A 26,787-nucleotide genomic window follows, 5' to 3' on the forward strand; every position below is an offset into this window, starting at 1 on the left:
GCGCGTCTCTGCACCTGCAGGACCTCGTTGCCCCGGCCGGCCCTGCCGGACTCCGCCGCCCCCCTCGGGCTGGCCGGCCCTGCCCTCTGGCGGGGCTGCCGCCGGGGCCAGCTAGCGGGTGGGGCTCGTGGACCTTCCAAGCTAGGCCCTCGGCCGAGGCGGCCTTGGTGTCCCCACTTCCTGCCACTCTCTTGAGGGCCCAAGTGGCCCGGGACAGCCCCGGCGCCCCTAGGAACCCTGACCTCAGAGCCCGACTGACCCCTTTTCCCCGTCTGCCGCTCACTCATTCCGGGCAGGACAATGGGGGACATCGCGCGTTTGCGTACCGAGTCAGCCTGGCCGGTAAGAATGGGGTGCCCGAAGGCAGAGGCTTCGGGCCGACTGCGGGGCCCCCTCGCGGGAGTCACAGCCGGGCGCCCTGCCCGGGCGGACCCCAAGGCCCTGCCATTGCGAGCCTCCCCCGCGCGGCGCTCGGCTCTTTCGCGTCGAAAACAAAGACTAATCCGATACCCCCGCCCTGCCTCCCAGAGGAAGGGGGACGGGCGCGTCGCGGAGGGCAACCGCGGAGGACAGCGTTCAGAAGGGGCTCGGACAGTCTCTGAGGGTCCACGGCACGACTGAGCCCTAAAACCTGGTGCACACACTTTGAAAAGTCACCCTGGGGTATGTTCCAGGCAGGGGGTAAGGGACGGGGCGCAAGAATATTTCTAAGTGGCCAAACTACCCGTCCTCTCTGCTGCTTTTCTCCCTCACCTGTTGTGCCGGCCAAGTTGAAATTCCAGGTTAGATTAATTCAGCTCCACCCATCTGGCCTGACTGCCAGGCTAGTGCCCAGAGCTGCCTTTCCACCTACCTGGGTTGCTGTGGAGAAGGGTGGGTCTCTAACACACTCACGGGCAAGTCTTGGCAGAAACAGCCACAGGGCAGACTAGCCTGACCAGTTTGGGCGGTGCTCGCCGAGCCAGGTACCTGGCAGGCGTCCTCGCCGGCAGAAGCCGACAATTCAGCCAGAACTGGCAAAAGAGCAGTCGGGTGGCTCTTTAGGAAGGGGGGGTGGGGGGTGGGAGTAACCGATCTCAAGTAGCGCTGTCCAGAAAGCCCTAGGCGGTGGAGGTAGCCCGGATTCTGCCTGGAACTTCCCTGTCGCAGGCCTGATTTTGACAGCCTGCTCAAGCGGCCAGGTTGTCAGCTGTCAGGTGGGTGGGGAACATGGCTGCAGTACCTGCTTCCTACCCCGGCCTCTGAGAGGACTGAAGAGTTTCCGTTCAGGAAAGTAAGATTACAGCGGAGAAGAAATAACACTACAGTGTAATTTTCAAACGTGAGAAGCTGTTGACTCAATTATTTTCAACTACATAAATATCGTAGTAACTATTTTAATAAAATGTGTATTTTTAAAATGTAGAAAGTAGAGGTGATTAGGAAAAAACCACCCAAATACAATTTTATTTAACGATTTGCTACATTTCCTGTTAGCTTTTTCTATTTGTGGATTAGTTTCGCGTCTCCCCATAGTTGTCCGCACACTGATTATTGCACTTTGCTGGCCTCTTTTCACTTAACGTTATACTATAAGCATGATTCTATTTGCTATACAGTCGCTGGAAAGACAGTGTGACGATGTGGTGAAGAAGACAGCTCAGGAACCAGATCTGGGTTCCAGACCTGGCTCTGCCACTTGCTAGCTGTATGACCTTGAATTAGGTACTCAACACCTCAAAGAATCCAGGTACTTAACACTGGACTCAATAAATGACAGTCAGTGAACAGTGTTGTGAGGCAGGTGCTACCATCAAACCCATTTCACAGATTTAAAAAAATTAAGTAACTTGCTCATGTTACAACCAGCAAGTTGTAGACTCAGAATTTGAGCCCAGCATCTTTTGTCCTGTATTAGTAAATGGTACCAGCAGTTTACTGTGCCAAATTACTCTTCACCTATGAGGGACTCTTAAAACCCTGTGGCTTAGGTAACTAGGTAGGTGTTAGTGTTGTTTACTGGGACAGGAGGAAAGATATCAATCCCTTCCCATCCCACCTCACCGTTACCCCTTCCACTTGCCAAATGCCCACAAGTCCTACATGTCTTGAAGTTAGCTCCTTTCTCAACAGAAAAGTTAACGAGCAGCTAACAGGTTGTAATTGTTTGCGTATGTCCCTGAGGCACTTAGAATATGGGGTGGGGGGGATCTCTGCCTTCCTGGTTTGGCAGGCCCATCCCCAGTGGCTGGGGGCAAAGCCTCTTGTAGGCAAGGTCACTAACTGCCCCAAGGGCTGGAAAGGGAACTGTCCTGTCTGAGGAAAGAAGCTCACAGAACTACAAAGACCACAGAGGTAGCAGGGGACATTTCCCCAGATAGTGATAAGGGTAGAGGTGGGGTTGAGCAATACCTCTTCCAGCTCCACTGATGAACTGAAAGCGACTCAGTACTGGGCTGAGAGAGGTTAGAGGGCACCATTGTATGTGTGTTTCTTTAGAAAGTGATGGAGTGACACCAGTGCTGCTAGGTGTTTGCTGAACCTGAAAATGAATGAATAGGACTTAACCTCTAAGGTACTTGTCCCCACTCATGGTCTTCAGCTAATAAGTAATGTGTCCTATGTGAAGAAGGAGCTCTGGATGTGGTACACTTTTTTCCCCCTCAGAAATGTAAATATAAACCTGGGCTTGATTTTAAGATTTGACAACATTGGGAGGTTTATTTGATTTTGGATGGATTACTTCTTTGGTTATGTATTTGTTAAAAATGTAATCAGCTAATATTTGCATGGAGCTTTCCCATTTCAAAGCACCTCCACACGTTGTTGTTGTTCTCTCTGCAGAGTGGCTCATACAGCAAGTATGCAAGTGCTACTTTTCTATGACATAATTTTTACTATCATCACCATTTTACAGATAAAGGAAATGAAGCTCAAAGGTGTAATTTGTCCAGCACCATTCACTCCTGAATGGCAGAATCATGCCTACAATCCAGGACCATGAAGTTGGCCTACCAATTTCACTAGGCCTGATAACAGGGCAGAACATCTTGTCTCAGGGAAAGGGAGATTCATTAGTGGCTTGCTTTTGGACATGTGTGGACACATGGGACATGTGTAAGATATCTAGACTGTCTTTAAATAGCTCAGTAAATGCCTGTGTCTTATAACTAGTTTTGTGACTATCTTTTGAATTTAGGCTGATTCAAATAGGCTATATTACTTGCAAGGAGAGTGTCAGGGTATCCATCATGGTAGGAAATAAGTTAAAGCACTCAGGGTGCTAAATACTCAACAGAGGTAAAGACCTTGGTGCTGCCAAACTTTGCTTGACAAAATGTGTCAGGGTCAGTTATATTGTGCTACAAGAGGAAAAAAAATCTCCAAATCTGAATGATTTAACTTAACAAACATGTGTTTCTCAATCACAATCATGTCCACTGTGGGTCAAGAGGAGCTCTTTCCTGCAGTCAGACAGAGACCCAGGCTGCTGTGAGTGGACGTGTGTCAGGCAAATTGAACACTTCCTCAATGCTTTTACCTGGTAGTGACATTCATCACTTCTGCTCTTCTATCAATGGCCAAAACAAGTCACAGCGGGCAGGGAATTACAGTAAGTTCAATCTTGCCATGTGCCTGGAAAGAGAGGCAAAAGTATCGGTTAACAGCATTAATAACTAATATACAGGGAACATATGTTGGTTGATGTGCACAGTTGAAGTATGTGTAAGTACAGCTAGTTATGCCCGTTTCCAGGATCCTCTCCCTCCTGGGGACACATCATAGAGATTCCCACTCTAACAGATTGTCATTCCTTGCACTAGAGCAGGCTTTGAGATTTAGACTATGGCAAAAGAAATCTAAGCTAAGGGAAGCACGACAGAAGCAGTGAATGGCTACAGACAAGCTCAGGAGTAATCACCTGTAGACAGAGAAAGAAGCCCAGCAGAGGAAGGACTTGGTACATGTGCAGTAGGGAAGGGACTTGTCTGCTAAAACTTCTAAAACAGCATAGCATTGGCACAGGCGTTTCCTGCCCTCCTGCTGTTAACTCCTACTCATCTGTTCCTGGTAAAACTCAGGTGCTACTTCAGGAAGCTTTTGATGATCTCTTGAGACTGGTCGAGGGGCCTACCAATCACACCATAGGAGTATCTGGCTTGTCCCATCCACTAGGGGATAGACAGGAACCACATCTTGATCTTTCCTGTATGGTTTACACATTACTCCTGTCCCATCTGCTCAGCAGGAGCCAGCTTGCTCATCGGAGACTTGAACACATGAACCCCTTTTATAGTTAAGGCTCCCCCGTCCATAGCCTTTCAAGCCTCACTTGCAGGATGTTCACATTTCAAGGACACCAGTCCTCAGAGTCCCTTCCAGAGGTCCTGTTCTTCCCATCCACTCCTGTGTCATCTCTTCCTTTTCTGTACACTGACATGCTTCCTCTAGTTGCCTGAGTTGCAATTTCAGCTCCTGTGTGTACTAGTTTGTGACCATGGGTGAGGTTAAGTTCCCCCTCCGCGGGCCTCCTTCCTATTTGTAAAGATGGGACTAATGACAGCTCCACCCTAAGGCCAAGTCCTACCTCAGATCTCAGCATACAGTAGGTGCTCAAACTGTCTCAAACTGCTCTTCCCATGCAATCCCTTGATTCCTCTTCCAACTTCACAAATGGTCTTGCAATATTTTAACTTTATGTAACCCATGACAACCAGAGTTAAAGTATATACAATAATCTGCAAGGTCATTATGTATTTATTATACACAGAAATGGATATAATGGTGTCCAGGAGCCCAACATGAAACCTAGCCCTGAACAGGACCAGTCAGCCTCCCCAGTGGGAGTCGGCATTCACCATCACCTCTCTCCCTTCATACTTGCCCAACACTGGTTCCTCCCTCTAGCCTGCCTGCCCTATGCCCTCTCTTGGGCTGTCTGCTTTCCTCACACTCACCTGCCTTCCTCACCTCCCCTTACTCTGTGGTGTCCTTTCTCATAGACAGGACACTGACTGGCCTTTGATTCTGAGCTCCTGGGCATGGAAGAACCATCCAGAACCTTCCAAGCAACTTGACCTGGCTCCTGCATCATGGTGTATCCAGTCAAGAATTACAGTTTCAGACTTCTGTTGCTCAAGAGTGTGGGCCATGGACTTGCAGCCCAGCACCACACAGAGCTTGTACAAGTGCAGGACCTCAGCAGGATCTCGGGCTACTGAACAGAAGCTGCCCTTCAACAAGACCTCCAGGTGAATCTTAGGCCACCTAATGTGAAGAAGCTTTGCTTCAGAAGCAGGGGGTGGTTTGCTAGTTAGCATAGAGCTAAAAGGATCCAGGCAGGGTTGGGAAGGTAGCTCAGTGGAAAAGTGCTTGCTTAGTATGTGTGAGGCCCTGGGTTAGGTCCCCAGCACTGGGAGGATGGGGGTGGGTGAGAGGGTTGGGGAGCTGGGTGAGGGGTGGTTTGGAGGAGGGCAGGACATGGATATCTGTGGCTGAGCTAGGAAGGGAATTCCTAGAAAGGCCTGCACCAAAGATAGCTCACACCTTAGAGGGTGCCATTCTGCTGTTGTTGTTGGGAAGATACATTGTAGTCAGACCTCATACAGGGTCATTCTAGTTGTTCCTGGGGAAATACATTGTATTCTTTTCTTTGACCTCTTGGGGGTTGAACCCAGTGCCTTGTGCATGCTAAGTGCTCCACCACTGACTTACATTTCAGCCCCCCCCTTTTTTTTCCCTTGCAGCACTAGTAATTGAACCAAGGACCTTGCACACATTAGACAAGTGCTCTACCAATGAGCTACATTCCTAGCTCTTTTTAAATTTTAAAACAGTCTTCCTAAATTACCTAGGCTGGGCTCACATGCACAATTATCCTGCCTCAGCTTCCCAAGTAGCTGGGATTACAGGCATGTGCCACTACACCTGACCTACCATTGTACTGTATCTGCTAATCTAGGCAGTTATCATTCCATAGAACTGTTTTAATGGTGACACTACGATCCACACCCACCTGTCACTCAGCCATCTCAGACCACAGTGAAATTTGAATTTTAACCTGAGGCTCTGGAAAATAGCCTAGTTATTAGTTAATTTTTAAAAATATCTGCAAGACAGAAAAGACAAAGGCAGAAAGAGGTTGGGGGTAGCGGATAACAAATGGGTCACTTAGATACAGACAGTGGGCCAAAGGCACCTGAGCCAGACACTGGCTGACACTCAGCAGGGCTCGCCCTGACCACAGGTTCATGAGGAGACTCCTGGGTCCTGGGAAAAGGAGGGAGAAAGTGCAAGAAGCCCAGGACGCACGGGTAAAAAGCTTAGTTTATGAGCACCAATAGGTAAGACAATGATTTTTGTTTGGTTTGGCTTTTGGGTTGTTTGTTACTGAGGTTTGAAGCCAGGGGCTTCACACTGAGTTATATCTCCAGCTCTTTTTATTTATATTTTTAAATTTTGATACAAAGTTTCCCTAAGTCACAAAATTGTCCAGACTAGGCTTGAACTTTTGACCCTCCTGCCTCAGCCTCCCAGAGGCCTGAGATTGCAGGCGTGTGCCACCATACCTGGATGCAGTGACGGTTTTCATGTTTCTGAGGTACAAGGAAGAGACCACCTCTTGGTAGCAGAGTCCTCTTTGGAAGGAAGTAGGAAAGTGCCTTTATGCGAGATGCCAAAAGACACGGGCACTCCCTGTGGGCACTTCTGAGACATGGACACCAACATCAGCACTAAGAGAAAACCTCAGGATTAGAGTTGCCAGATTTGGTAAGTGAAAATAAAAGACTTGCAGTTAAATTTGAATGTCAGATAAATCATGAATAATTTGATATACATATATGCCAAATATTACATGCCAGGGTCAGCCTACTTCAGGATTAGAGCCTGTCTCCAAGGCATTGGGCTAGGGAACGTTTGAGCTGAGTGCATGTCTCCCCTTGGGGCTGGAAAGCCCTGCACTAGCCCCCAAGAGCCACTCTGTTTTTGAATTTAGGATGAAATGGGGGTGGGCAATGTTAGTTTAGGGGTGGGACCGTCTTTTATGAGACATTATGCTATATTGTTCACTTTGAAATATGTTTTGCCCTACAAAGGTAGAAACTATCAACACATTGTCTACTCTGTCCTACAATGGGTGAGGTAGTTCAAGGAATGTATAACAGTAATGTAGTTTTGCCTATAATGGTGGTGCATGCCTGTAATCCCGGCTCCACAGGAGGCTGAGGCAGGAGAATCACAAGTTCAGTGGGCAACTTAGTGAGACCTCATCTCAAAATAAAAAGTAAAAAAAGGGATGGGGATGTACCTCAGTGGTAGAACATCCATGGCTTGGACCCACACACACACAATAAAAAAGTGATATAATTTTGATAACTCCAAGAGAGGCTCCTGTAGGAGATGAACTGTTTCTTAGTCTTAAGCAATATAATTGTGCTTAACTAGATAAATTGCTTCTATGTAAACAGGCATTTATTCATAGGAACCTGTGGAAGAAAATGAACCAGCTATTTACTGCATCTAAGAATATTTCTAAGCATAAAATTAAATCCTTTATGTTGACAAAACAAATTAAAAGATAAAATATTTACAAACCAAATTAATAGAAAACATTTTTACACTTAACATATAAGAAAGAAAATGAACACCCTAACGAAGAAAAAATAAAAATAAAAAAGGTCTAGCAGCTGGGCATGGTGGTGTGCAGCTGTGACCCTAGTGCTTGGGAGGCTGAGGCAGCAGTGCCGTGAGTTCAAGGTCAACCTGAACTACATAACAAGGCCCTGTCACAAAACAAAACAAAACAGGCCCAAAAGTTAAACATTTGCCAAAAAAGAAATACCAACAACCAATAAAGATATAAAACATCCAACTTCGTTAATTACCCTTGAGGCATAAGGCTGGGTCCAGTGGCCCCATCCCTTGTACTCTACTGTAAATTTGTACTTTAGCATTATAGTAGCTGGCTGTGTGTCTCCATACCTTTCCCTGAGAGATACAGGAAGCAATCTATGTGTTTATCCACTTGGTATGATGAACAGTAAAAAGTGTGTATGTGTGCAAAAGTGTTAAAGTGAGATTTGGACCCACCTTTATGCTCTAACTGGTTATACATGTATTTACCCAAGCATCACAGAGGGTCCAATAGACCCACACCACTTCAGGATTTGATTTTTTAAAAAAATTTTCTTTTGATTTTTCTGGTAGAAGTAGCCTAATTCAGTACAATGCCACAAGAAAAACCAGATTTGTAAGTTTTGGAGGTCAAAAGTGAGTCATCAGATTACTCATGCATGGATGATGAAGAAGATCCATTATGGCAAAATAAATGCTTTCTGTACAGAAGAGTGGTGTGAGTGTATGGTGGTGATGATGTTGATGATGACTCTGACATTAGCCATGTGAGCCAAAGTTCCTGTGACAGTGAAATGGAGCAAGAACTGACTGATACAGGCACAGGGAATGTAGACCTCCTTGATTCAGATGAGGAAGAAAACAGCAAAGTGATTACATATTTGACTAGTCAAAATGTTGCAAAATGGCCACATAACCAACTAGAATGATCCAATGTTAGAACTAGGTCTGAAAATATAGGGAAGATCTTAGTAGTGGGGAAAGATACTGGACAGAATGCCAGCACTGCCATTCAGTGTTGGAAATTGTAATAGACAAAACGCTACAAGATGCTGTGAAATACTCAAAGGCTGAAATGCAAATAAAACATTCTGTATGTACCAATAGCCATATTTTTAAAATGTATTTATTTTGACACTTCACTAGCTGAACTGAAAGCATTCATAGGTCTGCTGTGTTTAGCACAGATTTCTCATGGTGATCACAGGAATGTAAAAGACTTATAGGAAAGCTATGGGTCAAAATATGGCATAAACATTTATGCCCTTATAGATATGAAGACTTATTATGCTTTCAATTTAGACACTTATCCTGGAACTCAGCCACCAGGTCCTTATTTGTAAAGTAATAAATGGAATGATGTTGTGAACAGACTTTTGCTCCCATCTCCCAAACTAATGAGAATGTGACATTTGACAATTGGCTTACTGGTTTCCAATTGATGTGACATTTGCTAACAGAGCACAAGTTGACCAGGGCAGGAATTGTACATAGGAACAAAGCAGAAATTCCAAATGAAATGTTGCAGTTTTGAAACAGAGAACTGTATAGTACAATCTTTGGATTTCAGAAAGATACAACATTGGCCTCCTATATGGCAAAGAAAAGCAAACTGTTACTGCTGATGTCAACATTTCACCATGATGGAAATATTGATAGGAAAACCTCAACAAAACAGGAGCCTGAGATGGAAACTTTCAACAATAAAACCAAACATGGAGTAGATGCTGTTGATGAGTCGTGTAGCAACTATGATGTCACTTGAAACACAGAACATTGGCCAAGGGTTGTGTTTTACTTGATCCTAAACATGTGTGGCATAAATAGTTTGGTCGTTTACAAAGAAAATAATAAGTGCAAAATTCACTGAGAAATTTCCTTAGAGGATTGCAACTGGAGTTCATAAGAGATCACTTAGAGTAGAGGAAGAATAAAATGTTTCTGCCCAGGGTACTTTGCAACAAAATTGTGGAACACACTGAGCTGACAGGTGAATAGGCAGGAACAGCATCTCAAAGACCTACTATGACAATAGGAAAACAAAAAAGATGTCAACTGTGCCCTACAAGAAAGTAGAAGAAAACACAACATACATACTATCAGGGTAAGCGATACTTGTGTATGGAAATACAGTTGTCATGTGTGAAGATTGCCTTGGGTGAGACAGTTGAAGCAGACCTTATTTCTGTGGTAGACTTTTGTCTGTTATAACATTGTAGTTCACATAGGTTTTTATTTTTGATGTTATCTTTTAGGTTTTGTAAGCAAGTAAACAGTTGATGTGAAAATGTTGACGTCTATTCTAAGCACTCATTACATATTTGATATTGTATTTTTTGACATCTTATTTCCCTGCTAAGTGCATGTTGTACAATATAGTAGGAAGTTCCTGACAAAGCAGGAAGAGAGGTGACACATAGGAAAGGAAAGCTAAGCACACATGCTGTCAGTGTGAGATGTGTATGGAACATGCAGTTGTCATGTGAAAAGACTGCTTTGGGTGTGACAGTTGAAGCAAGCCTATTTTTATAGTAGAGTTCTGTTGGTATTTTCATTGTAGTTCACATAGGAATTTATTTCTGATGTTATCTTTTAGGCTTTGTAAGGAAGTACACAGCTGATGTGAAAATGCTGATGTCTATTCTAAGTGCAAAATATATATTAAGAATTTAATACTTTATTTTATGGTATTTTATGTTCCTGTTAACTAAACACTATATAATATAATAAGAACCTCCTGACAAAACAGCAAGACCACAGGGATGTCAAGTTTGTCCTACAAAAAGGCCAAGAAAGCAAAAGACATGTGCTGTCAGTGTAAGCGATGTGTGCGTATACGGAATCTGCTGTTGTCAGGTGTGAAAACTACCTCAGGTGTGATAATTGATGTAGATTTTTTTTTTGTAGAGTGTTACTGGTATTTTCATTATAGTTCATATGGGAATTTATTTCTGATGTTCCTTTCTCAACTTTGTATACCAAAAACCAATCGATGTTGAAAATTTTGATGCTTTTTTGTAAGCATTCAATAAATATTAAAAACTCAATACTAAATTTTTATGACTTTTTCCTGTTAAAGATTCATTGTTTAATATAATAAAACTCATAAAATTAAAAGTAATAATTAATCAATAGAAATATTCTAAGGAATAAACATAAGTCTAATTTTGTCACCAAGATGCATGGACCCATGTTTATGTGCCTTGATGACAAAATTAGTGTTATGCTCCAAGGGCCACAAAAAATTGACAGATCACAAAAGAAATACAGAGTTTTTCAAAAACTAACATTTTTCTTTCCCCATATATGCCACTGATGGGACTATAAACTTGTGTATTTTTCTGGGAAGCAAATTAGCAATGTTTAACAAGAGCCTTAAAATATTTTACACTTTCTTATTAATCACATTCCCAGAAAGGTGGTACACAAAAATCTAGGTACAAGGATTCTCATGGAAGATTTATTTATAAAGCAAAAAAGAAGTAGAAACCTAAATGTTCAACATTAAAAAGAATAATGTATGGAATATGAGTACATTGGAACACAATGTGCCGATTATAATAATTTTATTAATGTGAAAAAGTAGGGCTGGGGAAGGTAGCTCAAAGGTAGAGCACTTACCTAACATGCATGAGGCTATGGAGTCAATCAAAAAAATTTTTTTAAACACTGCAAAAAAATTTTTTTAAACAAAAGTTAAACAAATACTGGTTCATTATACAAAAATAAGAATATACAAATGAGAAAAGAAAACCTAGGAAAAATCTGCAGTCCAGTGATAATTGTTATTTATTGTAGACCATACTATATTAAGAACATTTCATTTCAGGAGGATGAAACAGGAAGATTCTATGTTTAAGGACAGCCAGGACAACTTAGACCCTCTCAAAATAAATAAAAAGGACTAGATGTGGAGGTACACACAAGTAATCCCACTCCTTGGGAGGCTGAATAATGAAGATCACCAGTTCAAAGTAAGTCTGGGCCACATAACTGGACCTTGTTGCAAAATAAACTGTAAAAAGGGCTGGAGGTGTACCTCAGTGGTAGAGTGTGCCTGGGTTGGATCCCCAATAATACACACACACACACACACACACAGAAGAACATTTCATATGTTTTAACATTCAAATATTTTAGAAAACATTTAGTAACATTGGAAAATAGTAAATGCATGAAGTCAAGGGGAAAAAATCACCATAGCATTATTAGAATTGTGAAATGAAATATTCAGAAAGACTGGAAAAGAATACATTGAAATATAAGTAGTGGGTTTCCAGATGAGTTCTTTTTTCCATACCTTTTGAAAAAATTTCTAAAATAAATAGCTATTAGTATTCCTACAATTGAGATATAGAAATATTTTTGAAAAAGACATATGAAACATCAGTACCTTTACATAAATCCTTGAATGAAAGGGAAGCAAGATCCTGGTTACAGTCTTAACAGGATGATGGAGACTTTGCACGGAGGAATCACCTGGGGAACTTGATGAATTCTGATGCTCAGGCCCCCCACCAAAGCTGAGACGACTGGAGCACCCTGCCCCATGGTGGTCTTGGCAGCTTCCAATTATGTCCTAGGTTTGGAGGACAAGTTGTAATGCGCAGTGAAGCTGGGAACCACTGCTCTCGCAAGAGTGCCCAAAAGTAGGGATAGATGTTTGGGCCATAGTGGTCTAGGGAGAGGGGAAGATCCCTGGAGGAGCAACTGCAAGGTCTGGTTTCCAGTTCTGTGGGCAGTCCTCATTTAGCTGAGTGCTTTAGGTGAGTCACTTCACCTTAGTTTGTCTGTCTGTAAAATGGGAATATTTAATGTCTATTGCCAGAGTTGCAGCTCCAAGGAGAGGATAAACAAGGAAGCACTAGGTGAAATAAAAGGCATATTCTTATGCTATTTAGTAAATGGATGTCTGTCTGTTAATATGTTTTCCTTCTTTTATTTTTTAAAATTAAAAAAAATGTGTTCTTGTTAGATGCTGGAAACTCAGATGATAACAGTTATCTCTGATCAATGGAATATCCTTGGCAATGTGGGAACTCATGCAAATAAGCTGCGTTAATCTTATAGTTTGATTTGGAGCTTCTGTGGGCAGGTGCTGTGAAACATGGATGCCTGAGGCCGTCCTAGCGAGAGGGATCAGGGTAGTGGACAAGAGCCAATAGGTTCGCATTGGTTCAGACCCTTCGGTTACTTCTTTGAGAGGTGGCTGGCCTCTGGGAGCTAAAATCTTGGGCCTTTGCATTTTTAACAAACACTCAACAATGTCTGCTTCTGAATAAATATTCTTATCTAAATTGTCTCCTTCAGCAGTTGTCTTTTCATTGTTTACAATGTCTTGGGAATTCTCGTTTGAGATTGCCTTTGTCGGGGCTGGGGATTTAGCTCAGCAGCAAAGCACCTGCCTGGCAAGTGCAAGGTCGTGAGTTCAGTTCCTGGTACCGGAGAAAAACCAAAAAAAAAAAAAAAAAAAGATTGCCTTTGTCTAAGCTACATTTTTTTCTGCATATTTTTAATCAGTGGATTTACTCTCCATCCTTCAACGAGAAGCTTAATTTTAGAAAGTAGTCAAAAATTCCCCCACCCCCCCGCCACCCCACCGGGCATCGAACTCATGACCTTGCGCTGTGCCGCTGAGCTAAATCCCCAGCCCCTCAGAAATTTCTTTTAGAACACAACCTGATGATTAAGATGGTTTTCAAACCTCTAGGTAAGACATTTTATTTTTTTGAGGTAAAGAGGTCATTTGTAAGGTACACATGCGTGTTTGTCCTGCCACCTATTGTGTTCCTGGCCCAGCCCACAGATATTCAACGTGGTGTTTGTGATTGGTGAACAAAGCCTGGCTCTATTGGAACCCACAAACAGGCTCTTGAAGTAATCCTAAAAAGAGTTCTGAGCAACAGCAGCATGTGTAAGACTAATATACTTAGCTGATATGCTAGAAATCAATCACTCTCTTTCATAAATATGCTGTCTATACTTTACACATTGATCAAGGAGAAAATGTGGTTTCTTCTTCCTTATGAAAGCTGCTGTTGGACTGAGTCTCCTAAAGCAACCACTAATCAGTGACACTGGCCAAATTCAGGCATTTGGGGGATTATTTTTCATGTCAGTGCAATCTGCAGAACATCCAAACTAGTACTATTTATTACTAAGGACAACATCTGAAACATAACTCGCTTCTCCCACAAAGATTTCAGTACACTCATGTTAATTCAGACTTGCAAATCAGCCAAGATGAAAAATGTCCACAGCTTAATACATTGGAGTTAAGCGGCTCTCAGCCGGGACAGGGAGCACTGGTCTGAGAGTTGGACCGTTCGGTTGTTCTGGTTCTGTTAACGAGCTGTGTGACCTTGGGGGGAATACATCAACCTTCTCTCTTAGTCTTCATTTCCTGATCTGTACAATGATCTAGTACCCTTAAAGTCATCCATTCTAAGCTAAGAAGCAAAGAGAGCAAGTTGTTCATAGTAGACACCCTGCTGGCAAGCACTAGAGTAAGGTCCTGCCAAGGAAGGGGGAGACTTAGAGCAGCAGCAGCCAGTTTGGGCTAAGATAGTCCCTGCTTCAAAGGACAAAAAAAGCTGAAGATGAAGCCTGACTACTCCTGGCCATGGAATGGTTTCCAACACACAGGTCATCTGAGGTCAAGTTCAGGGCCCGCAGCCAACCACCAGGCAGGAAGGAAGCTGCAGTGAATGCCTGCCTACTTGCCCAGCCTTCCATCCAACTTCTGAGCAGAAGTCCTGCACCCACCCCTTTGCCTGGTCACCCAAGCAACCTCACAGGCACCTTCTGGTTTCAGGCATTCTGCTTTAGCCTCAAAGACAGCCTGCTCAGGGTTGCTTAAAGAAGCAGGGAAGGGAACAGCCACAGAGGCTTGCCCAGCCAGGCTTCCTTTTGCCCATGCTCTATTTAAAACGTCTGAACATTTCTCATCCATAACAGCCCTTTCTACACTCACAGCTTCCCTGTCCCCAGTCACCCAGGCCCTTTTCCTAGCTTCCTGCCTTTAATGGTGTCTACACCTAACCACCTACATTCCAACTCTTGCTCTAAAAATCTTGCTGTCACTTGACACCAGTTTGAATGCCATGTAACACACAATGCTCCCTTAGCTGGAGGCAGCACTTGTTCCGGTCTGCCATGTATCACTGGAGGCACATGCCGTCTCCCCATTCAGGACCAGTGTCCTTGTTATTTACCTTATGTGAATCCTCATTGCCCATGCTGCTTACCTGCCTGGAATGTCTTTCCCACCACCTTCCAAGACATATGTCATCTTGCAAGGCTCAGCTCAGTGAAAATCTGTTTAGGGCTAACTCCTTGGTCACTCTACTTACCGACACCTACCAGCTCTGTTTACTGAATGACTACTTTGTGCCCAGAAATTTGTCTGCAGTATTGTCTACAGTATGGGGGCGGGTACTGGAGATTAAATTCAGGGGCTTAAGTATATAAACATGCACTATCACTGAGCTATATCCCCAGCCTCTGTGTACAGTATTTCTAATCCTTGCTTCAGCCCTAAAAATTTGTTCCAAATTTAGTTTAATTTTCAGCTTTAAGCAAACAGAAGCTCAAAGAGGTTAAGGAACTTGTCCAACTTGCACTGCTGGCCAGTAGCCCAGCCAAGATTTGGACTCAGGTTTGCTTGATGCCCAAGTCCTCCATGTATTCCATGCTTCTTCATTTATAAAGAATATATTTTGAGCACAAGACAGTAAAGACCCTGAAAACTGTCTTCATTTCATACCACGGAACCTAAGATCTATAGAGGCTCTGTGACTTGCCCAAGGCAATACAGCTTCTCTCAACCCTGCTCCCACGTCAGTCCTGGTGGCACAGGAACACTTATTACATGCAGAGGTTCCCCAGTATGGGGTAACATTTGCTGGGGGTCCCAAGTGATAAGCCATCTGGCACCCACATGCACTGCAAGTGGAGCCCCAAATTAGGCAAGAGAATGTTGCTAGAAGCTCAGAGTCACCAGCTAAATTTTCTCAGCTGTGCATAATGACAATATCTCACAAAATGGTGATATAGAAGTTTATAGCTTTCTCACGCAAAAGAAGTCTGAGGCGGCTAGTCCCAGGTTGTTGTGGTTCTAGGGAGTCCAGGCCAGAGGCTTGTATCTTCTGCAATTCCCTCCTTATGAGGTATTTCATGGTCCAGATTATCTGGAAGGGATGTATGTCTGAGAGAAGAATCAAAGCGCCTCTTCAATTTCTACCATTCTAAGGATCTCACAATCACATAATCTAGTCCAGGGGCAGAGAGGCTACACAGAGGCCCAAGGGACTCTCACTTGGGACTCAGCAAGTCTACAGCATGTTGCTGGCAGTATAAAGGGGTAAGGCTGCAGGGAACATTGCATTGCTTCGAACAAGCAGCCCTTCTCAGGCTCAGCCTTCTTCGCTTTTCTCCTTTTTCTTTTTTCTATTCCTCCAGTGCTTACTGGATTACTCATTCCCATGTGCCAGGTACCAGGAGGTACAAACAGGACCAGATGTGTTCTGTGCTCTAATAAAAGACAGGGAAAGAGATGCCTTCAGTGTTATGCAGTCAGTGCAACAGTAGGATGGCTGCATTCCACTGGAGCACCAGCTAGGGCACCTGACCCAGCCAGGTGGGAGTTGGGGAGGCTTCCTGCAGATGGCAACTGCTGATGAAGGCAGGCTAAGAGGATGAAGGGCATTCCAGAGGGTGACATGAGCAGAGGCAACGTGAGCAAGCAGTGCAGGGCAAAGATGATGGTTTGATGTAAATTACAACAGTGGGGTGGGAAAGGTAAATGCCTACTCAAAGCGGCTGGAGGCCCAAGGCATGTTCTGCAGGCACCTGGTGGCCCCAATAGGTCAATGTGTTAAAGAACTGTGTGGCTGCTCCATAGAGCTGGGCTTTGGAAGAGTCACAGAAGGGACAGAGACTCAGTGAGAGCCTGGTTCAGGAAACGAGGCAGGAGAGCAGACAGTTCTGTTGAATGTTTAGGGGATGATTACTTGGAAGTCAGGGATGAGTGAGAGGCTCCTAGATGTGGAGGCCAGGGGGATGATGGGGTCACCACTGGCGCAGAGATGGGTTTCCCACAGCTACCAATACTTCTTGGGAAGAGCCCCAGTGTCACAGTTAAACTGTCCCATGTTGTTGCATAACTGCTCTAAATGTGTGCACATGGCCCTTTTCATTTTCAAGGGGAAGAAGTGCCCATGACCCTGATCTAGTGAACCAAATACAGGCACACAGTCCAAAACTGCTGGAGCGCCTCACCTGAACCTCATGGTTCCTAGGGGATGCTTTGGCTCTACAAACCTACCTGCAGTTCTTGCCATTCTTTATGGCAAAGCAGTGAATGAATCCCCTTCCTGTGTTTGGGGACTGGCTCATTTTAGTTGGAGGTGCAGCCCACTTCCCACAGTGAAGATAAGAGTCAGATAGATACTGCCCTTCCTGGAATCCTTTACAGTAAGCTACTTGGTAAATCAAGGGCATGTGGCTAAGGCTCGGCAAGTCAGATGTACCTGCCAGAGTCTTAGTCATGACAAACCTTCCTGTGACAGCAGCAGTAGTTACAGGGCGATCAAATTCTCATGACTGCCATGGTTGACTCTCTTGGGGCTTGCAAATGACAAGCCCTGAAACGTAAGCTTCATTAGGGTCATAGTAACTTGGTTCTGTTGCAGTGAAGGACCATGGGTAACTCTTTGGTGGCTAATCAATCCAGTGGAGTACACAGACAGGCACATGAAGGACCAGGAGATCACAGACTCTGTTCAAAGGACGGAAGTATAAAACCACGTGGAGGCTTTTTGCATAGGGAGGGAAGACAGGGCTGGAGGCCCCAAAAGCCCATGTGATGAGGAGCCTGGTCGTCATTTTGTAAAACACACCAACATTTTTAAAATTAATTTTTATTTTAAGGAAATTTTGCATTTATAGAAAAGTTGCTGGGCTGGGGATGTAGCTCAGTGGTAGAGTGCTTGCCTCGCATGCACAAGGCCGAGTTCAATCTCCAGTACCACATACACACACACACACACACACACACACAAACACACAAAGTTGCAAAGATAGCAGTTTCCATGTACCTCAGTTTGCCCTGAAACTAATATCTTACATTGCATGGTACACTTGTCAAAACTAACCCCACACTGGTATGTTACTATTAACTAAATTCCTGACCTAATTTGGATTTCATTAGTTTTTCCACGAATGTCCTTTTTCTGTTCCAGGATCCAATCCAGGATGCTACTTTCATTTGGACACTGACCTTGTAAAGAAGAATAACATGATTAAAGGTGCTTTGGGAGAATCATCTGATAATAATGTAGAGGGTGGGCTGGGATGTGAGTTGGAAGGTACTTGTAAAGGCATTCCAGAACATTCATCAAACTTTCAAGTATGTTCATGTCCAGTGCCTAAGGGACCCAAAGAGATGCAGGTGCTGAGAGACAGAATATGGGCCACTGGACAGTCTCTGTGCCTGTGTGGGGTCCCAGCGCTCAAAGACATAGTCAGCATGTGTCTGGTGGTTTCCATCTAGCTAGTAAATCTGAAGGTATTCCTGATCAGGCTGGCAAATCCAGACAGCAGCCGAAGAAAGGTATGCTTGCCTTTTTTTCTCAATAACCTAGTCTTCTCTCCCTTCCATGGCAGATTGGTATTGTGCAGACCGGCTTCGGGGTCATCATGGTCCTGGGTTTGAGTCCCAGCTCCATCACCTATGGTGGGGCTTCATGTGAATCACCGAATCTCTCTGAGCTTCTGCTTCCTCACTGGTAAACACTAGGATCTTAACTCTCCTTTCCAGGACTGTTGAGGAAATTAATACTTAGAAGTGTTCAGCAGGATACAGGAGAGCAGGAATCCAACAGTCATCTGCTCTCTCTTCAACCTGAGGGTTGGGTCTGGGTTCCTTAATTTTCTTGCACATCCTCATAGTACTTAGCACAAAGTACTTCATAAATTAATGATCAGAACATGGAGCTCACAACCCAATGACCTTAGGAGGGCAACTGTTTCTCCATTCACATCACTCTTTTACTTAGCAAATCTATATTAGGGATTCACTAAACATTAAAAAAAAAATGGCATTGTGCTAAATGAACAAGACATGGTCTGTATCAAGGTGGTCAAAGCCAAGGACATTGAAGAGATATCTCCAAACAACTCTACTGAGGTAGGATACATCTCACAGATGCCCAATAACCAGGGTCCCCAAGAGCTCAGACTATTTCCTGTAGAGTGAGGAAGGAGTTTCCCAGAGAGGAACAGTAGGCTTGGTACTGGCAGAATGAGTTCTCCCAGGATAAAATTGTGCAGGAGGGGAGTGGGGGACAGAGAAACATTTCATCAAGTGGGAAGTACATGATGTATTCTGGAATCGTGGGTAGTCTTGTGACAGTGATGGAAGATGTGGTTCTAAAAACATGGCAGCTCTACTCCCTCCATGCAGGAGTCCTGACTTGAAGCAGTTCTTCTGCATAGCAACCCCAATTCTTCTGTACACTGCTCAGTTGAGGTGGCTTAGGGAAAAGATACTTACTGATCATACTGACAGTGATGTGCAGGCAGGTGGTAAAGAGCATTCCAGCCACTCCTAGGCATGGTCATTACTGCAAAGGGAACCATATAACTGCTATTAAAAAGGAGAAGCAGCTGGGCATGCTGGCACATGCTTGTAATCCCAGCACTTGAGAGGCTGAAGCAGGAAGGTGCCAAAAGTTTGAAGCCAGTCTGGCATGCATAGAGAGACTCTGTCTCAAAGAAAGAAAGGAAGGAAGGAAGGAAGGAAGGAAGGAAGGAAGGAAGGAAGGAAGGAAGGAAGGAAAGAAGGAAGGAAGGCAGGCAGGCAGGCAGGCAGGCAGAAAGAAAAGCAAACTATATGAATGTTGGGGAGTCCATTATGTCTAATACACCTTTAATTACAGAAAGCATTTAGGGTACAGAGAGTATTCGAGGGATTTCAGAGGTAAGCAGGCAGAATTTGGTGAGAATAGGTATAAGCAGGAGGAGCAAAGAAGGCGCAAAGAGGGCTTCAAGCTGCTGACGTGGCCAACTGGATAGACTGAAAAGCAGGGAAATGGGTTTTGTTGGCTGGCGTGAGGTGGGGGTGGTGGGGGGCATATGCGTGGGGATGAGAACTGTTTTGTACATTAGCATTAAGGGATCCAAGCAATATATATAGAGTTCTGCAAGTCTCTAGCTTTAAAGGTTATCCTCTACTTTGGGACTTACTTCAAAATAATCAGTGTGGGAGGTAGGCTCTAGATGAATCAAGAGTGGTTATGAGTAGATAACTGAAGTGGGTGAAAAACTAAGAATTAGCTCATACGAAGAAAGGTAAAAGCTGCCCTGTCATTCATTAGGCTGTGGGGACAGACACAGGTAGAACCAGCTGTGAAGTTACCATGAAATGGAATTTTCCCCAGGTACATAGTAGCTGTAAAGTGTCTCAATCACCCATTCTTTGTGTGACTAGTTTTCTCACTTACCGGGAGACCTTGTCCTCTAACATGAGAGACTATCAAACGTGACTGTTTGAAATTTTATCAGTTAAAATGAAACATTACAAGAGGACCCATGTCACTTTGACACGGAGAAGTGTCTTGACTTTCAATGCAGTTCAGAGCCTTGGAGAAGGAGCTTCTGGACACAGTATTCCATTTTTTTTGTTTGGTTTTTTGAGACAGGGCCTTACTATGTAGTTCAAGCTGGCTTTGAACTCATGATGTAGCCCAGACTGACCTCAAACTCACAGTGATCCTCCTGCTTTAGCCGCCCAAGTGCTGGGATTACAGGTGTGTGCCATCACACCTGGCTGAATATTCAACCTTTGTCTTAACTTTGTAGTTTCTAAGGAAATGAACCTGGGTCTGGGCTAGAATGGGGGTTTTGGGCATACATGAACTCCTCAGTTGCTGCATAGGATTTATGCCTTTCACAACATTAAGTTTTTAAAAAGGCTTCACTCCATGCTAACAGTAAGAGCAAGACAGTAGCTGAGATTTGTGGAAGGCACCAATGATAGCACCCTTCCCCACTTAAGATGTCTATATCCCAATCCTAGGAACCTTCAAATACCATTGCCTTACATAACAAAATGGGCTTCATAGATACAGTTAAGGCTAAAGAATCTGGAATGCATCTGGCATGCATCTCACTTCTCGAGATGGGATTAGACAGGGGGGATTACTCAGGAGGACCCGATGTTTTCATGTGGTCCCTAAAAGCAGAGAAACTCTTCCAGCTGTTGAGGGATACGCACCATTACTGGCTTTGAAGACCAGTGGGTCATAAGCCAAAGGAACACAGCCTCTAGAGGACAGGCAAGGCAAAGAAATGGACTCTCCTCAGCTCTGTAGATAACTTCATTTTGGCACAGTGAGATCCATGTCAGAGTTCCGAACTACAGAGCTGAAAGATAGTAAATTTGTACTGCTTTACGCCACTCTGTTTGTGGTGATCTGATATCACAACAGAAAATGAATATAATATCACTGTTACAGTTTGGATCTAAAATGTCCCCCCAGACGCCCATGTGTTAGTTCAAAGCTTGGTTCCAAATGCATCAGGGAATGTTCAGAGGTGGGGCCTTTGGAAGGCGATAGGATCATAAGGGCTGTGACTAGGAGGTGGGGCTGAGCTTGAGGAAGTAGGTCCTTGGAAGAATGGCCTCCAAGGCTACGTCCTGCCTATCACCTTTTTCTTGCTTCCTGGCTGCCATTTATTATCTTCCTTCACCATCTGCCCTGATGTTCTACCTCCTTGCAGGACTAGAAACAATGGAACTAAGTAACCATGGACTGAAACTAGAGCCAAAGTAAACCTTTTCTTCTTCTTTTATTGGTACCAGGAATTGAACTCAGGACCTTGTGCTTGCCAGGCAGGCGCCTGTGCCGCTGAGCTATATCCCCGGCCCCCTTTTCTTCTTTTAAATCATTTCTCTTAGGTATTTTGTGACAGAGACAGAAAGGTGACACAATCACCCAGAGGTACTGGTCCTAAAGACAGAAATGAGCCAAGGATGCTGGGGGCGGGGGATAGCAGCACGAAAGGAAAGGAGAAAAAGGTGTCAGCCCAGGAGACAGAAAGGGAGGCACCGAGTGGCAAAGGGTCTAGGGAGAAAGTGGGCCAGAGAACTTAAACTGATTACCAATTAAAGGCTGAAGGAGGTTAAACAGAATCTACACTTTAAAGTGCACGTCATTTTTGTTTCATTTTCCCCAGTGAGTCTAGCATTTGCATTTAACAGCCTCTTTCACCTGAAACTACACCTTCTCCCTCACTTAGAACTTTCACAACCTTGATCCACGTTATAAACCCATGAAGGTAATATTCAGGTTCTAGAACAGCAGGTTTTACCACACTGTAAACCAGAAAGACATGCAGCTAATTTTATGTGTTAACCCACGTTACTTGCTCTGGGGACTGCCCAAGCCAAGAGTGAGGATAACCCCAGGGGCTGGCCTGACAGAATGGAGACCATTTTACGCAAAATACTTTGCAGATCCTGTCACTTCTCGAGTAACTTCCAGTCACCAAGGATCCCTTTTCAATATCCCAGGGGCCCAAACGTTTCACCCTGAGGCCCTAACCCCCACATTTAAAGGTATCACTGAAATCTTTCCCTCTCTTCCATGCTTAAGGTTCAAAATTATTGCTCTCAGCAACCGCTTTGCAACATGATGAATTATTTCACAGAGGTGAGAGTGCTGTTTGCTCTGTTAAACTAGGCAGGATGGTGCACACCTATAATCCCAGCACTCGCGAGGCTGAGGCAAGAGGATTGCTGTGAGTTTGAGTCCAGCCTGAGCTACAGAGTGACTTCAAGGCCACTGTGCACTACAAAGGAAGACCCTGTCTTTAAAAAAAAGGTACTATTTATAGATGGAAAGAAATGCTGACTTTATAGATATTCAGGCTTTCAGAATGAAAATGTGAGAGGAGTATATTCTAAAATTATAAATTTATCACCACCACCTGCTTTCACAACCTGGGCCTAATGCTTCATTTTCCTATGGGGGCTATGCCTGAATATTTCCCCCATTTATTCTTCAGAATTCAGAATAGCTGTCATTTTCCTGATGTGTGTGCGGGGAAGTGTTCCAGGTTATACTGCCTCCTCCTGTTGTATACCTTCTGTCTCCCTGTAGTTCTTTTAAAATGGTGACACCTGCAACTTCTTGTTTGGTGTCTATCATCCTGTCCACAAGATGACAAGTTCTAACAGAGGAAAAGGCCAGCCTTTTGTCAGGAGAAGGAGGGGGAAGGAGGAGGAGGAGAAAGGAGGGGGAAAGGAATAGAGAGGGAGAAGGGAAAAGAGGTAACTCACAAGGGAGAAATACCCATAAATCCTATGTATATCTGATAAGGAATATATCAGAATATCTGAAGAACTCTCATAACTCGACAATTAAAAGCCAAATACCCTCACTGAAAAAGAGCAAAGGGGTTGAACAGGTACTTTCTCAAATAAGGTACACAAATGATCAATAAGTACATAAACATGTTCAACGTCATTCACCATCAAAAGAATGTGCATCAAAACCTCCCAATGAGATACCATCCCACATCCATTAGAATGGCTGTAATAAAAATAGTAGATCCTAATCAATGGATAAAGAAATATGGACTGCCCATAAGATATGTTATAAAAGTGAATAAAATACTGATACATATTGTAACCTAGATGAACCTTGAAGATATTATGCTAAGTCAGTCAGTCATAGAAGACTACATAGTATACAATTCCATTTATATGACTCTGCTTTTTTTTTTTCCAGTACCGGGAATCGAACTCACGACCTTGCACTTGCCAGGCAGGTGCTGTGCCACTGAGCTAAATCCCCATCCCTAATTCCATTTATATGAAATGTCAAGATTAGGTAAATCTGTAGAGAGAGAAATGAGATTTGTGGTTTTGTAGGGCTGGGAAGAGGGGGAGGACAGGGTATGGGCTTTCTTTTTGGAGTGATATAAGTGTTCTATGGTAATACTATGATTATATTAAAACCCATAGGATTGTATACTTGAAATGAATTAGTGTGGTGTATGAATTATATATCAATAAAGTCATAAAAAAATTTTTAAAGTGGGGAAAAAACTGCTAAACTTTTCCCAAACTTCACCTATTTTTTAGAAAGCAGTCTCACACTATTTTCCCAAAGCATAAAGGAGAGAAACACATTTCTTCTGTCTTTTAGTGCACACTAAGTCCCACCTTCATTTCCCATGTGCCTATGGAGCTGTCGGGGGCTCAGCGCAGGAAGTCCGCTCCTTGTGAATCATGGGCCCATGGGCCTCCTGCAATGGCGCACTTCAATTCTATGGACCCTTTTCCTCCTTAACAATAAATTCTCCTTGAAGCTTGACAAGCAGCACAAAAATTATTTCCTTCCTTGCAGAAATGTTCACTCCATAAAGGTCACCTGCAATTCACTGGGTGAAGTAAGTCAGAGTGCCAGAATGGCCAACCCTAAATGTTAGATGCTGAACTTTTAGGCTCTCGATGTTCTCTCCCTTTCTTTCTTCTGACCGAGCTCTCCAGCATCAGAGCAAAGGACCAAATTCTTCACCTCTATCCCCTGTACCACTTCCTGGAGGCTGGCTCCCTTTCCCAGTTCTAGGGGCTCACACTTGCATGCCTGCCCACTCCTGAGCTGCTGCAGCTCCCTCTTCATGCATGGAAGGGCTTGGCTCAGAGCTCTGGGAGCAATTCCTGCCCTGGCAGGTCAGAGGGAACAAGTGAATACATGGGATGTTGGGTTGGTAAAGGACTCCAGAGGAAGAAAGGCTAAGACTTTTCTCAGGTGAAAATTCCTAGTCTAGTGGGGAGTTCAGAGCAGGCACCCATAGCTATACCCTGAAATAAATCAATAACTAGATTAGAAAAATGAGGAAAATTTAAGACAGCTTTATTTTCAAAGTCCTTGACATACATAATATAAAAAAGAGAACAGCAAAGTCTGAAGAGAGCAGGAACTACACCCCTGAGCGTCAGAGTACTTTAAGGAAATGAAGGGGATGGGAAGGTGGGTGGAATACTCAACATTTCGAGTTGCAGAAAGCAAAGAGCCCTGATCGGCACTAGAACATCCTAGTACTGGTTACAGGTTCTTCACAAAGGTGTTTACCTGCAGGAAAGAGAAAATCCAAATTAAACTTCACATTTTGAGCAGATTACTCAGTGGTTCACCCATGATGTATATATATCTAGTCCCAAGAGCTTTTGTTAGGAAGGGAAAATGGGCTGGAGAAGAAATGTGAACTGCCTAGAGTCATACAGCACAAGTGGCAGAGCTGGGGAAAGAATCCAGAAGTTTCATTTCCCTAATTTTAGAATGCCTTAGAGGAGGAAGTCAGCTGGCAACCACATGTTACAAGTCAATTATTCAACAATTATTAATTCAACATACTTTAGAGAATAGGGATTATATTTGTAACTTAAGAAAGATCTCATAGGCTTTGGAGTGTGAAATGCAATTTGAGATGCAAAGCGTAAGACCTAATATATTGAATGTGGAAGCAAGGACCAGAGAGAGAAAGGCACAACAGAGCAAAACTAGAAAGCAGGAGCTAAGGTTCCTCCTACTTTTCTGATGAGTTCTTCCTGTTTGGTTACTTCTTCAGCAAAGTCATCACTGACATCCAACACCAGCACTGGGATGTTCAGCAGAGCCTCAAAGTGGAGCCTGTAAGCATTATAAACATTTGGGTAAAGGGAAAAAAAATTTGAGCCACACTTCACATATTCACCAAATTTTAGTAATTCAGACAACAAATCTCAAGTCATGTGGTTTCTCAATAAATTACATAAGCAGAATTTAAAACAATAATTCAATGAAGTTGGCTTCAAAGAGGAAGGTTGAGATATTTCCTCAGGTGAGTCTGATATTGAAGGTCAGAGATCCAACCATTTCTCAAACCTGAAGAGAGGACAGGAAGAAACTAGGAATGTCAACTTTGTAAAGCTGATGTTTCCGAAAGTTTTTTACCCTTCATTCTGAGCCAACTATCACAATCATCAATCATGATGTTCGATCTAAGGAAATGTCACAAGAAAGGCTAGGGAAATAGAATCTAAGATTTAGTATAAAATTCCTGCATTGGAAAATGTTGGACATTTCCGACCAACCATTTCCTTCCAGGGCAGCATGTTGAACTTCCCCTTCTGAACAACTGGGAAGCAGGTCTCTGTCTGATGCTGCTCTTTTTTCCACTTACTTCGTTGTCTTGTGAACAAGCCAGGATTCATGCTGACCATGAAGCTGCTCAAGATAGGCCAGCTCAATTCCCTTCTCTTCCTTCCTGGCTCTCTGGTTCAATCTCTTCAAACAAACCTAGAAGATAATTTCCAGACGTCCCTGAGTTCACGTGCTGTTCTGGCTGTCACAATGCAGTCTCGGGGAAGCGGTTCCCGTCATGTAGTGGTTATCACGTTTGCCTCACACAATGCAGTCTGGGGGTTGGGGCTAGTTACCTCCATGTATCTGTACGTCTATCTCTGTTACTACAAGCCATAACCTTGCTTCTGCTGCCTTGCTCTCGTATTCAGTCAGAGCATCTACATCATTCTCTCTACTTCACCCTGAACCTGCTCTTCTGGAGTATCCCTAGCTGGTCAGTGGCAGACACCCCCACCCAGTCAGCAAGCCAGCACAATGGAAGCAGTCTTCTTTCTTCTCTCCCCAACACAGCAGTCACAGATCTCTCTGGCGGGTTCTCTCCTTGCTTCTTCTCTCATCTCCGCCCTAATCAGGTGCTCACCACCTCACATCTGGACTATGGCAAGGGCCTTCTGATGCTGTGTCCAGGAGGTGAAGCATATGGAAAGAGGACAGGAAAGCCCAGTAATCAATCGGTCTTTATTGTGTACTAGTGGTGCGACCTTGGTGAGTTTCCAATCCTGACCTCAACCCACCCCACAGATCCAATGAATTTTCGCTGAGGTAAGGCAAGAAAGCCTAGCAAAAGCTGTTGTCTCCTTCCAGTTTGTCCCTTCAGCCTGCTTTCCACAGTGCCACAATATAATGGCATTACCTCCCCTGCTTAAGGTACTTCACAGATTTCCTACTGCTCAAGACATAACCACAGGGGCTGGGGATTTAGCTCAGCGGCAAAAAGCGCCTGCCTGGCAAGCGCAAGGTCGTGAGTTCGGTTCCC

General features: G+C 43.9%; 2 protein-coding genes across 5 annotated transcripts in view; both read right to left on the reverse strand.

The window, feature by feature from the left end:
- Window positions 1-6,745, reverse strand: part of Tet3 (tet methylcytosine dioxygenase 3) — a 110,007-nt gene extending 103,262 nt beyond the window's left edge. The window contains exons 1-2 of one of the 3 annotated variants that reach the window (XM_013514634.1): window positions 6,549-6,745; window positions 754-3,615 (exon numbers count right to left, since the gene is read on the reverse strand). The gene's annotated coding sequence lies outside the window, so the exon portion shown is untranslated. Of the gene's footprint in view, window positions 1-326; window positions 347-753; window positions 5,232-6,548 lie in introns of those variants that run through there. The other 2 variants (XM_013514633.1, XM_013514636.1) reach the window with 2 other exon arrangements.
- A 17,773-nt stretch (window positions 6,746-24,518) lies between these two features.
- Window positions 24,519-26,787, reverse strand: part of Dguok (deoxyguanosine kinase) — a 33,981-nt gene continuing 31,712 nt past the window's right edge. The window contains exons 5-7 of one of the 2 annotated variants that reach the window (XM_005385533.2): window positions 25,849-25,964; window positions 25,217-25,316; window positions 24,519-24,758 (exon numbers count right to left, since the gene is read on the reverse strand). In XM_005385533.2, the coding sequence (XP_005385590.1) occupies window positions 24,732-24,758; window positions 25,217-25,316; window positions 25,849-25,964 (243 nt within the window). In that variant the 3' untranslated portion in view covers window positions 24,519-24,731. The remainder of the gene's footprint in view (window positions 24,759-25,216; window positions 25,317-25,848; window positions 25,965-26,787) is intronic. The other variant, XM_005385534.2, reaches the window with a different exon arrangement.

The sequence above is a fragment of the Chinchilla lanigera genome, unplaced genomic scaffold (assembly GCF_000276665.1).
Source record: "Chinchilla lanigera isolate Chin_1 unplaced genomic scaffold, ChiLan1.0 scaffold00023, whole genome shotgun sequence".
NCBI classification, from domain to species: Eukaryota; Metazoa; Chordata; class Mammalia; order Rodentia; family Chinchillidae; genus Chinchilla; species Chinchilla lanigera.